Below are 13,909 nucleotides of genomic sequence, written 5' to 3'. Positions count from 1 at the left end.
TCACACGCGTCTCCCATGCTTGATCTCAGCATACACAGTAGACTGTGTGTTGTGGCCACCTCTCTTCATGTGCTTTGTGTTTTGGCTGCTGATCTCTATAGTGGTCTCTCCTGCCTCCTCCTGCAAACACACAGACACACAGCACAGCTGCTGGTGAGGACGAGTCTGAACACACACACACACTCTGCTAATTTCGTCTGTGACCCACCTGACACACTGTGGTAAGAATGGCCAACTTTCGTCAGGATCGAAATAAAAAATCCAGAAAAAACACTTAGCTGCCCACAAAAATGCCAACAAATACCATAATCACTAATAACAGCTGGATCACACCTTCATTTATGGTTTGTATTGTTGTTGTTGAAACGAGATATGATCTGAGAATGTGTTATATCACAGACAGAAGCAACACTCCTGGTGATGAGACACAGTGTTGTATCAGAAAGAAAAATCTGATCGGTACCTGACTGTCCTGTCTCTTGCTGTGTCCTCCAGTCTGGGGGCGACTCTCAGAACTTTTACTGCCTGGTTTTTAAAGAGGAAACACAGTTATACTCCGCTGTGACCCCCAAAAATGACCAACAGTGACTGTAATACATTTATCACAATACATTACTTAGTACACTGAGAACCTACTGTATGGAGAACCAGAGTTAAAAGAACTTTTTGTCTCAGACAAAAGGTGACCAGAAAATAAAAGGAAATCAATGTTCTACACATCTGAGCAGCACCGTGAAAGATGTTTTTGTTAATCTGTCAGGTAACAGAGAAAGAGAAGAAAATGTAACCGGCCGGTGCTGACTGTATGTCGAATTTAAAATACGTCTTCCTGCTTTGATGCAACTGGTAAAATAATCATTGTTATACACAGTGACTTTTCATATCAGGGATTGACAGAAAACCAGTGTGAAAAAGTTCAATTCCAGCAAGCTGTTATATAAGGATAAGGCTTTGGATCAGTTTCATCGTTATTTTTATCTTTTCGCTCTCCTGGTTGTAATATAATATTACGATGTAATCTTTAGCATCACAAATACGAAATCCCAGTTTCAGCCCATGAAAATGTCAGCCCAAATACTTAGTACTCAATTGTCGCTTTTGTTTTTAAAGTGTTTTCTCGTGTTTTATCGTCATGTTAAAGTAAGTCCAGATACAACATTCATATCGCTGAAACCTTCATGAAACCATAGCAAATGTAAATGCTACAGTATCTCAATGATTTAGCTTTCACGCTTTTGCGTGTCTGTTGATGTTTTCCTAACTAACAGCAGCTTTTGCGCAAATTGTATTTCACTTTTCATAATAAAACACAGCAGTGTGAACACTCTTACCTCTTCTAAGGGAAAAGCAGGAGAAAACACAGACAGAGGACACGATGGCACAGACCACACTCACAGAGGGCAGAAGAGTCCAGCACATCAGGCAGGGACAGGGACTGACCACTGTCCAGTCAGGTTCCTCCAAGGAGGAGTTTTCTAAAGGACACAGAGCAAGTGAGAGGCTAATTCACAACATCTTCACTGCTGCTGGACAGCCTTTCTGAAGTAACAGCTCAGACGTGTCCGGTCTGATTCCTCTACAAGACCACAGATAGAGCAGGTGAGAGGCTACTTCACAATTTCTACACTGCCGCTGGACAGCCTTTCTGAAGTAACAGCTCAGACATGAAGAATCACTTACTGGGACTGACCACTGTCCGGTCAGGTTCTTCCAAGGAGGAGTTTTCTACAAGACAAAGAGCAGGTGAGAGGCTAATTCACAACATCTTCACTGCCGCTGGACAGCCTTTCTGAAATATGGACAGGACACTGTTCATTTTCCATGATATTGGTATTGATTATCGGTTTCTCTGGGTGCCTAAATGACTCTAACTAAGCTGTAATAAAGCACAGTAAAATCAGGTAAAGGGAAACGATTTCACACTAAGCAGGTGTGAAAATGGAAAGCAGCCGGTGTCGGGTATAAACATGTCAAAAACGAAACAGGTACCGAACAAGACTGTAGTGTTGAATAGTGAATGAATGGGACCCCAGGGTGTCTGTGCTGTGCAGGGGAATATGTGCACAGACTGGAACTGCAGACGCGTGTTAGCGTGCGTGAGGGGTTATCGGGGTGTCGGGCGGTGGTTGGGGCTCACCGGGGAAGACGAGCTCCGTCCCGTTTCCGAAGCGCAGCCGCCCGTAGACTCTGTCGGCGCAGTAGTACAGCGCCCGGTCGGACTCTGTCAGGTTGGCGAGCGTCAGGCTGACGGAGAGGGTTGAGGGTTCGAGGACGAGGGAGAGGCGAGACCGGTACTCCTCTTCCACATCCTTGGTGATTTCAGAGTTGCTAATTCGGGCGATGGCGGCGATGAGCGGCACCTCCAGGGGGCGCTGTATCACCCACAGCGTCTCCTTCTGGTGCCTGATGCCGCAGGGCAGGGTGACCGTGTCTCCGGCTCGGACCCGCAGCTCCACCATCGCGGCCGAGCCAGCGAACAGTTCCCCTGCCAGGAAGACATCTGAGACATGAAACTCGCGTCAGTCCTTTCAGAAACTCATCAGGATACAAGATCTATCTCTGCGATCTGAACAATACAGTAGTTTTGATTCAGATCATTCTTATTAAACATAATGAACAGAACAGTTACATATGACCATCATTTTGGGGTTTATTCCATCTTTCTGGTATTATTAAGTACCGTGTCACCAGTTCACGACTGATCCAAGAGTTAAATACCTCTAGAGGGAAACAACTTTCATGCTACTGTTTAATATTGATTTTTTCCCCTGAAATTTGTGAAAATTGACCATGTTTGGAAATTCTGGAACAATATAATAAAAAGTATAATAATATAAAAATATAATAAAATCTCAAACTCTTTTCGGCAGTTTCGGATAATTTCAAGATAACCAAAAACGTACATCACCTGTTGTACCATTTTTATTGACGTCGAATAAAGTTCGACTTCAGTGTGATAATCCAAACTTTGCATGCAGTTTTGTGAAGCTAACTGTAAATTATTTTAGACTTTTTTTTTCTGTGGCAGCTCATCTCAACTGAACAAACCCCCTCGTGCCTTCACACTATTTAATTGCTTGATAGCGAGTTACTTCCCTCCGGAAGAGAGCTGGCTGTTTCTTTCAGAGATCAACCGTGTAACTCAGCTTGGTACACTGTATCCAACCAACAGCTACATACCTTTATACTGTCTTTATCTCCAACCAAGAGCTATACCTATATACTGTACTGTCTTTACATCCAACCAACAGCTACATACATATATACTGTCTTTATATCCAACCAAGAGCTACATACCTATATACTGTCTTTATATACATCTAATAGCTGTATATTTTACATACTGTTTTTATATACAACTCACAACGATATACTTTATACACAGTCTTTATATACGTTGTATACACCTGTACATATACGGGTAATACATATTGTAAACATGTTATACATCATCTTTATATACAAGTACAGCCCTGCAGAAGACAGAGCACTGGAGAAGCACTGACCCCAGAAACTCTCATGCCGCCCAATATAATGTTTGAATGTATAAAACAATTTTAATTCACTGCTTTGTTGACAGAAGCATATTAACGAAACAAACATATATACAAATATATCTACTCACAGAGGAAGAGCAGATTATATGTCGTCCGCACAGTGTCCATTCCGTCTGGTGAAAGAGATAGAGCGGGTCTCTTAACCTGCGCCTCACTCTGTGCACACCGCGCTCTCATTGGGCCCAGATATTCGTTTCCAATGACGTGTAAACCGATGTACGCCAGTCCAAAAAAATTCACAAAAAATATCTTTAAGAAATGCAGACAGAAGGTGTCTGTCTTTGTATCTCCTCATCCCCTGAGACCAGAACCGCTGCACACTCGGGTCACAGGAATGCACATTTGTAAATGAATTGTTCGTTTTAATCGTTTTACGTGAATTCCGTGTGGTTTAGATGAAAAAGCCTTTGCACGCGTTACTGGGTGTCGTGTTAATGGCTGCACCATTCATGGCCGGTGCGGGACAGGAAGACAGAGAGAGCAGAGCTCTGTGATAAATAATCAGAAGATCTGAGGGTTGTAGGAAATCAGACGGATCAATTGCTCATTTAAACTTTCTCCCCGGACTGTCAGGGAATCAGGGTGGTTTCAAACCGAGAGCAGTCATGTCTGGAGTTGACAGTAGATCTCGATGGTTGTCGTGGAATCTTGTCGTTAATAACAGAAGTGACTTCAACAGAGTTTTTTTTTATTATCAAATGGTGAGTGATGTAATCTATAAACAGAGCTATAGAGAGAGCTGTTTTTTAATTAGGAACCTTATTAGACACGAGGCAGAATATTTTATATGCGTATACCTGGCCTGTCTCCTTAGTTTCTCCTTTTCTTTATTAGCAGCAGTTTCAGACGCGCCCTGCCGCTCTCTGGACACGGCGCTCTCAGAAATTGTCTGAAATTGTGATCTTTTCCTGTGAGTGAATTAGGTGTACTTCATTTATTAATTATTGACACTTTCTCTCTCTCGTGTGCAATAAAAAGAACAGGGAACGCAGGACCGGCCCTTGGTTTAGGCGAACTTGGGAACACGCGAAGGTTTATTCCGGTGCTGATAAGAGCAGAAAAGAAACTCGACGATTCGGCTGCGGAGGGTTCTCCGGGCGCCTTATCAGCTGACTGTCCCCTCCCTCACGCCTGAAGAAGGCTCCCGCAGCCAAACACATGGGCGGACTGGCGCACTTTGGCTGCCGTCGCATCATCCAGGTGGGGCTGCACACGGGTGGGGCTGGAGGGGAGTCCCCATGACCTGGAAAGAGCTCGGAGTGGAGGATCCAGCAAGGCGCTATATAAGTGTGAGCAATTTTTCTTTTTTTCCTCTTCCTTTGCAGCCTACGCCTGCTGCTACAAACACGTTGGTTTCAGTTTGATCCCATGCAACCACAGGACGGAAGACAAGCCCGATTTTCTCGCAGACAGGTAGACTGCTGGAGCTGTTTTACTCCATGTTAGCAGGGTAACATTTCTTGTTTTATTTTTAATGTTAAAATACGTTACCTTAGTAAAAAGGGGTGCTTCTTGCTCTTGTTTGTAAGGTGTCTATTGTTACCACCCCGGCGTCCCGGTCAAGCCTTAGAAGGAGGCATAGACCACGCTAAATCAGCTAACCTATCGGTTCGCTTATTTTCCGACACACCCTCTCCTCTCAATGTGTTTAAGCACAGTTTGCCTCAGTGTTGGGTTAACCTGTCGAGCGTTTCTCCCGGTTAGTGTTTCTTCACTCCTCATGATAAAAAGATTGACACTCTCACGCCCCCTAGTGGCTACGAAAGCTTATTAGCGCCACGGAGAAAAAAATCTCGTTTAGACGAGAAATGCATTACATTGAAACACAATAGTTCATCTGTGAACAGTATTGCCAACTTCGATATTCATATATTGCGTTACATTTGTAATAATATTGTCCCGTGCAAAGTTGCACTGACTTTAACAACAGAACAATATCGTTACACTCCTCTTTTAAGGGAAAAAATAATGTAAAGGAGCACGTGTTCTGTCCCCAATTTCTGTTTCTGCCTTGTGATTTTCATGTTTTCTAATGGAGTTTAAGTAATAACTGCATTTCATTAACATTACATCACATCACTTTGCTAGCCCTATAGAGTCATCTAGCGCAGATCAGATTATTAGCCCTATACAATTTATTGCATGAGGACTTGTCTTTTCGCAAAGTCGTCAGAGCGCAGGGTCTGCCATTGTACAGCGCCCCTGGAGTAGTTGGGGTTAAGGGCCTTGCTCAGGGGCCCAACGGAGTAGGATTCCTCTGCCAATTGCGGGATTCGAACCGGCAAACAGAGCCACCACTCCGCTCTAAACTCATGGCGACAGCTAAATTTGAACACCCGACCTTAGTGTTACAAGTTAGTGACGTACAGATGCAGCCATTCAAAGTGCGCGTTACAGACACGTACCGCAGGTGACGTCGCTCAGTATGACGCAAGATGACGCGGGGCACCGCAGTACGTGATTGGTTGACCGACAGGGGCACTCGTGGTCCGTTGGTCTGTCGTAGAAAGACAGTAAACGTCTTTGCTGTGCCCGTTGTAGGTATTGAATTTTACCACTGAAGGGAAATCTTAGTAGCTGAGCATAAAAAGAATAGGAGCATACTGTAACGCGTGTGAAGGTCATAAACGATATTAATTTTGGAACATAAACATACAGTGTATAGCTGGTCTTGGTACTTTAAAGAAAAAAATACACACCAGTATTCCATTTCTCCCTAAACATTTTAAGCTTCGAAGTCTTTAACTAACGCGATACCGGAGTCAACAAGCATACTTTTAGAATTTGATTAAAAGGGAATATAATATGGAATCGCGTATCTAAAGAATTTAATAATGGTATTCGTGTGCTGCGACAGGGCTGTGTAGGGCTGTTTCGCCTGCCTGTTCATGTGAGCTGTCTTGTAGACGTGACTACCAGCTGACAGGTTGTGTTTTCGAATCCAGCTGGTGCTGGTCTTTTCTTTTAACAAACATTTCTTCGAAAAAATAGAATAGCGATATTATGGACAATCAATTGACTTTTATATTTCAAAATATCGCAACATGATCGATATTTGCGATATTTTGAACATATCTTCCCTTCTGACAGCGGTGCCTGCTTCTATTGTGTGTGTGTGTGCAACAGAGTAAATTTTTAATAGCGTTTTAAGCGAATAGGTAATTAGATTGCTCGTAAACCTAATCGCTTTTTCTACATAAACACAGCATGATTACTCTCTGAAAATGCTTTTCCTTTATTTTTAAAGTAGGCTCAGATTTCAACTATAGATCGTATTATTATAAACTTTCTTGGAAAAATGTATTTTATGTAAACCATGTTTGCTATTAATTCATTTAGGGCTAAAATACGTTCATTGTCTTCCAATCGAGTCGAGTTGACATTGGAAGCCTGCCACACCCGGACTGTTAAACCAACGCATTAGCACGTCAAAGCCCATTGAGGGTATTGAGCCAGTATTGGCTTTAGTATTCCCCCCCTCTCCCCTCAATTCAATTCAATTCAAGGTGTTTTATTTGCATGACAGATGGGTACAAGCAGTGTTGGGTATGTATATTGTAACGCTTACGGCAGACAGGCACTGTGTAACAGCCGGCGCACCAGAGCAGCGCACCGAGGGAGCGTCTGCATTTATAACTTGGTTTTTAAAATTAGTCAAGCAATATGAAGCATCTTCTTTTACTTTTGAGTCCCTTAAATACATTGAACACAGCTTTCTCACCACTTAAGATTGCTCTTGATACCATCCTTACACAAAGCAGAAGGGAGATTTTAGTGCCTGAGCATAAAAAGAATAGGAGCATACTGCAACGCGTGTGAAGTCCATAAACGATATTAATTTTGGAACTTAAACGTTCAGTATATGGCTGGTCTCGGTACTTTAAAGAAAACATACACACCAGTATTCAATTTCTCCCTAAACATTTTAAGCATCGAAGTCTTTAAGTAACGCGATACCGGAGTCAACAAGCATACTTTTAGAATTTGATTAAAAGGGAATATAATATGGAATCGCGTATCTCAAGAAATTAATATGCAATAACTGAGTCAAGGGACTCAGAGGATCCAAGGCTAGACTGAGTATAATAGGCTTCGGGCTTCTATTGTGACATCTACTGTAAATTACAGAAATGTTAAAAGTAAACAAAATAAAGTAACTAAAATGTGGTCTAAAATCACCCCTTTAGACACCCCTTTTACTTCACTGGTGTCAGATATGAAAGGCAATAGTCTCCCGTTCTGTCTGCTGTGTGTTGCAGCAGAGGGACTCCCTGCCGCTGAAAGGGGCAGAGTAACTTGCATGCCCTCTAGTACAGTTTACACATGCACGACTTTAAAAGCTAGCAAGACAGGTTTCGATTCACATTAGCTGGCGAGCCTTGTTAAAAAAACGAATGATAATGTAACATGCCACTGTTCATGAACAAAGTTATACTGAGATTTCCTAAGATACGCGATTAAAAAATAAATAAATAAAAATTTGAATCTCCCGCGGAACACATTCCATAAGAATCAGTGGTTTTACAGTATATATCGCCTTTAAAGGTGGCTTCTCAAAACGCTTTACGGGATAAAAACAACCAGAACAGCAGCAACAACAATATTGTATTTCGTTGCACTTTGAAAACCAAGTAATAACTTAACTATACAGTACGTGCAAACGTTTCGTATGTTGCTGTCGTGAATGTCTGCGTACCCATAAGTATCTTATTTGCCTTGAGTCTGTCTACAGTATCTCTGTCCCACTACCCCCATCTCTCCCTCAATTCAATTCAAGGTGTTTTATTTGCATGACAGATGGGTACAATTCTTGTTGGGAATGTATACTTTGATATTTACACCCGGCGCGGCACCGAGGGAGCGTCTGCATTTATAACTTGGTTTTTAAAATTAGTCAAGCAATATGAAGCATCTTCTTTTACTTTTGAGTCCCTTAAATACATTGAACACAGCTTTCTCACCACTTAAGATTGCTCTTGATACCATCCTTACACAAAGCAGAAGGGAGATTTTAGTGCCTGAGCATAAAAAGAATAGGAGCATACTGCAACGCGTGTGAAGTCCATAAACGATATTAATTTTGGAACTTAAACGTTCAGTATATGGCTGGTCTCGGTACTTTAAAGAAAACATACACACCAGTATTCCATTTCTCCCTAAACATTTTAAGCATCGAAGTCTTTAAGTAACGCGATACCGGAGTCAACAAGCATACTTTTAGAATTTGATTAAAAGGGAATATAATATGGAATCGCGTATCTCAAGAAATTAATATGCAATAACTGAGTCAAGGGACTCAGAGGATCCAAGGCTAGACTGAGTATAATAGGCTTCGGGCTTCTATTGTGACATCTACTGTAAATTACAGAAATGTTAAAAGTAAACAAAATAAAGTAACTAAAATGTGGTCTAAAATCACCCCTTTAGACACCCCTTTTACTTCACTGGTGTCAGATATGAAAGGCAATAGTCTCCCGTTCTGTCTGCTGTGTGTTGCAGCAGAGGGACTCCCTGCCGCTGAAAGGGGCAGAGTAACTTGCATGCCCTCTAGTACAGTTTACACATGCACGACTTTAAAAGCTAGCAAGACAGGTTTCGATTCACATTAGCTGGCGAGCCTTGTTAAAAAAACGAATGATAATGTAACATGCCACTGTTCATGAACAAAGTTATACTGAGATTTCCTAAGATACGCGATTAAAAAATAAATAAATAAAAATTTGAATCTCCTGCGGAGCACATTCCATAAGAATCAGTGGTTTTACAGTATATATCGCCTTTAAAGGTGGCTTCTCAAAACGCTTTACGGGATAAAAACAACCAGAACAGCAGCAACAACAATATTGTATTTCGTTGCACTTTGAAAACCAAGTAATAACTTAACTATACAGTACGTGCAAACGTTTCGTATGTTGCTGTCGTGAATGCCTGCGTACCCATAAGTATCTTATTTGCCTTGAGTCTGTCTACAGTATCTCTGTCCCACTACCCCCATCTCTCCCTCAATTCAATTCAAGGTGTTTTATTTGTTTGACAGATGGGTACAATTCTTGTTGGGAATGTATACTTTGATATTTACACCCGGCGCGGCACCGAGGGAGCGTCTGCATTTATAACTTGGTTTTTAAAATTAGTCACGCAATATGAAGCATCTTCTTTTACTTCTGAGTCCCTTAAATACATTGAACACAGCTTTCTCACCATCCTTACACAAAGCAGAAACTGTCCGATGACTCACAGTACAAGTGGAAAGATTACAGATTTTAATCGTCTTTAATTTTGTCTTTAATTTTGCCTGTGGAGTGTATCTTATTAAGCTCTAAATTGCATTTTGAGCGCGGTTTTTTACTTTTTTTTAATTGCATTTTGGGCGCGGACAGCACATACAAGGGTTAATGAACTGCGCCAAGAAATTTAAAATAGTATTCTTTAGGTGTGAGGGTAGGAGTGGACCGCAGCAGGCATAATCAGCAAACCAGGAAAACAAAGAACAGGACAGGTGAGATGTGTATCCAGAAAGCGAGTGATCAGAAAAAGGAAATGGAAAACGCAGAAAAAGAAAACGCTTTACAGGATAAAAACAATAACAACAGTAGTGGCTGGGCAAACGATTTTTTTTATCGAAATACAAATTGAGATACTGTACTGTATAATGATGTGCATGAACAAAGGTATACTGCAATTTTCCTTAGATACGCGATTAATGCTTCGTAGGAGGAGGCGGTCTTTTCCTCTTGTCTAACAGTTTGTCCACAAACAAAACATTCCTGTTAGACAAAAGGAATTGAAAAAAAACAATTTTGTCAATGAAAACCGGTGTGTGTGTCTCTCCCTGCTGGATGTTCCTCTCACAAACTGCTGAATGAATAAAATAATTTTATTGAAAATGCGTTTGCGATTGTCTGGTATTTAATCTGGTCCCTTTTAACTGTTTTTCGATCTACTGTATTGCTTTGAGATGCCACTTTTAAAGGCGATATGTAAAATAAAGTTTTTTTTATTATTGTTATAGAGAAACATGATCAGATTTTCCCTGGTTCAGAAAAAAGATCTAAAGTGCTACACATAACTTTCTTAATTCGATGTATTTAAAGCAGTGAACTACTGTAGGTGTCACATAACATTCAGAAATACAATCACGTATTTGACAAATAAAAACGATTATAATCTAATCCTTCCACGTTTGATCCCAAAATCCCAAGAAATATAAATCTTGACGGGTAGAAAGCTATGCTGAAAGTTTATTAAGATGCTTAGAAGACAAAGATACTGTATCAATTTATGTTGCATTAGCCTGATTATGATTAAAAAACACATATAATTAAACACGCGTTTGCGATTTAAATCAGAACACGATTTAAATCAATATCGATTCCATATTATATTAGCAGAAAAGCTTAAAACTACCACTTTTTCACACGCTATTTCACATGCTAGTTAAATACTTCGATGCTTAAAATCGTTAGGGAGAAATGGAATACCGGTGTGTATTTTTCCTTTAAAGTGCCGAATCCTGGAATCTGACTGGCTGACACCCCTCTGAAGTGGTTCCATAAAATCTGGTATACGGAAAAGAAAGCGTTGATAAATACAAGTGTCTTTTAATACACTCTTTGCTGTGCTCTTGAGGATCCTTGTGATATTTTAAGCTCTAGTTGAATGATAAGTGTCGCATTTTAAATCATTTTCGTAGTTAGAAATTATGAAACGCCCTGTTAAAAGCAAGGAAGTTTTTATGCCCGTTGAAGTAAAACAAAATGCCTGACAAAGTATGGCTTGGACAGATTCCAAGTGCTTGTACAAATGTGCTAAAGAAATTATACTTTGAGTATACAGCTTGTCTAAAGTCATCCATTATTAATACTATTAGTAATATCTTCAGTAAAGGCTTTGATGCATAAATATTTATGATAAAGGTAGGCTGTGTACTTTTGTCCAACTGAGCAATCTTGCTTTCATAAAATATACCAACATTTTAATGACTGATGATTAACATGCTGTAATACACAGTTCAAAATTAAAGGCTCAAATGCTGTACATGAGAGGTTAAGCTCCCCCTGGCGGTTTTACAAGGCGACGCCGGATAGTTAACCACGTGACACCACGTTAACTGCGTCATACCGCGTGATACTGTGACACGCCCACCGGGGTATGCCGCGAAATACCTCACGCATTTTGAATGGCTGCATCTGTAAACCATTATGCCACCAATACAGTCAACCTTCCACCTTATAAGCACTGCAGATGGGAGACGCATAAGACAATTCTGTATTGTGACTGTGATATCTGCCAGTCTTAATACCAGATTAAGTAATAAATAAATGTCTTCCATATACCATTTTGGAAAAACGTCACGTAATATCAAGTTTGAGCGACTGGGTTCGTATGACGTGAGGTCACATCTGGCGTCTTCCCGGAAGCGAAGGACACCAGGTCGCCGTCGTGTTAAGTAACTGGCGGCGCAGCGGTTGAGCTCAACACGTTTTGCGCCGAAAGTGTTGGATATATGTCGTCTAACTACATAAGATAAAAATGTTCTATCGCTTACCCCAGACCGCCAAAGAAAATAGAGAAACGAGTGAGTTTTAGGTTACCTCGCACTCGTTTTAAAAATTACTTTCACTTTCGGTTGAGCGTGACCTCCATTGACGCATCGAGCGCTTGATTCGGAGGGATCAAAGCTAAAACGTTTTCCTTTCTCTTGTACCACGGTGAAGTTGGCTCATTTCGGAACGTCAATACCGTTTTTAATAAATGTCCTAGGTATATGGAAAAGCTTGCGTTGTGATTTGTGAGTCTCAGAGAGGTTTGTTTTCAGAGCCTTCACTTCGGCTACTTCGACAGGAAGTTATGAATTACAGTAACACACAGGCCTGCGGAGTTTCTAGAGATCTCTGACTCCTCACAGTGTGAATTTCGACAGCACTGCTCTCTCTGAGCCACTGGGGTTAGAAACTACAGTAACACACAGACCTGCAGGGTTTCTAGAGATCTCTGAATCCTCACAGTGTGAATATCAGCACTGCTCTCTCTGAGCCACTGGGGTCAGAAACTACAGTAACACACAGAACTGCGGGGTTTAAAGAGATCTCTGAATCCTCACAGTGTGAATATCAACAGCACTGCTCTCTCTGAGCCACTGGGGTTAGAAACTACAGTAACACACAGACCTGCGGGGTTTATAGAGATCTCTGAATCCTCACAGTGTGAATATCAACAGCACTGCTCTCTCTGAGCCACTGGGGTTAGAAACTACAGTAACACACAGACCTGCAGGGTTTATAGAGATCTCTGAATCCTCACAGTGTGAATATCAACAGCACTGCTCTCTCTGAGCCACTAGGGTTAGAAACTACAGTAACACACAGGCCTGCAGAGTTTCTAGAGATCTCTGACTCCTCACAGTGTGAATTTTGACAGCACTGCTCTCTCTGAGCCACTGGGGTTAGAAACTACAGTGACACACAGACCTGCGGGGTTTATAGAGATCTCTGAATCCTCACAGTGTGAATATCAACAGCACTGCTCTCTCTGAGCCACTGGGGTTAGAAACTACAGTAACACACAGGCCTGCAGGGTTTATAAAGATCTCTGAATCCTCACATTGTGAATATCAACAGCACTGATCTCTCTTCTAGGTCTGCACACAGCCTCTACATACTTGTTTGCTACATAGATACAAGAATCGTAGTGAATATGGCTGCATCTGTGTTAAAAGCCGAAATTACTGTTCTATGTGTTTTTTAATTGGGGAGTGCTAAGGATCTTGCTCCCAGCCTGGTAGTATCCCTGTATCTCCCGGCTTGTCTTGTAGTGGAGTTCTTCATCACAGAGTTTGTTCAGATCTTCTATTTGAGGCCTCTTTGTCTTTTTGAACTGGTTTGATCCCGGTGCAGTTCAGTGAGGTTCAGGACTGTGCTGGCTGTGCAGGTGTGTTTGTTGGACTGGGGCAGGAGACAGGCTGGCTGCACTCCCAGTTTGCAGTGAAGGTGATGATGGATATTCCCCAGAACCCCTCACACTGGGCCAGGGCACCTGGGTAGACCACAGAACAGCTCCAGAATAAACTCATGAGCCCAGAGAGACGAGATAGGTTTCCCGGAAACTTTATTTAGAGAGTGGAATACAAAGTGAATTCATTCTGAAAAATCTGAAAGTCTTCCTCCTGTCCACTGCTGTCCGCCATGACACCTGGAAAATAGAGAGAGACAAGTTCAGGGTCAACCGTTGTCGTTCTGAGTGCGGTTTTCTGTCCCCGGTTTTTTAAACATCACATTCCAGAAACCTTTAACTGTCCCAGATGGGGACACCCGCCTTGCAGGCAGGGATCACACAGCATAAACCCCTTAACA

General features: G+C 41.6%; 1 protein-coding gene across 1 annotated transcript; it reads right to left on the bottom strand.

Moving 5' to 3' along the window:
• LOC148812397 (uncharacterized) lies at positions 1 to 3,665 on the bottom strand. Its single transcript, XM_088908619.1, has 6 exons — positions 3,626 to 3,665; positions 2,138 to 2,500; positions 1,559 to 1,576; positions 1,332 to 1,442; positions 464 to 525; positions 1 to 120 (listed from the first exon to the last, which is right to left on the bottom strand). Exons 1-6 carry the CDS (start codon positions 3,663 to 3,665, stop codon positions 1 to 3), a joined length of 714 nt encoding a protein of 237 aa, XP_088764745.1.
• Positions 3,666 to 13,909: the final 10,244 nt, after the last annotated feature.

This window comes from Atractosteus spatula (assembly GCF_055471065.1).
Source record: "Atractosteus spatula isolate fAtrSpa1 chromosome 10 unlocalized genomic scaffold, fAtrSpa1.hap1 SUPER_10_unloc_3, whole genome shotgun sequence".
Classification (NCBI taxonomy): Eukaryota; Metazoa; Chordata; class Actinopteri; order Semionotiformes; family Lepisosteidae; genus Atractosteus; species Atractosteus spatula.
Note: the sequence above shows the minus strand (reverse complement) of the source record. Positions and strands in the feature narration are given on the sequence as shown.

Coding starts and splice junctions, on each gene's coding strand:
- LOC148812397 (XM_088908619.1), bottom strand. CDS start 3,665: ATGGACACTGTGCGGACGACATATAATCTGCTCTTCCTCT. Junction 2,501..3,625: donor ATATAATCTGCTCTTCCTCT/GTGAGTAGATAT, acceptor TTCATGTCTCAG/ATGTCTTCCTGGCAGGGGAA. Junction 121..463: donor GCAAGAGACAGGACAGTCAG/GTACCGATCAGA, acceptor GTGTGTTTGCAG/GAGGAGGCAGGAGAGACCAC.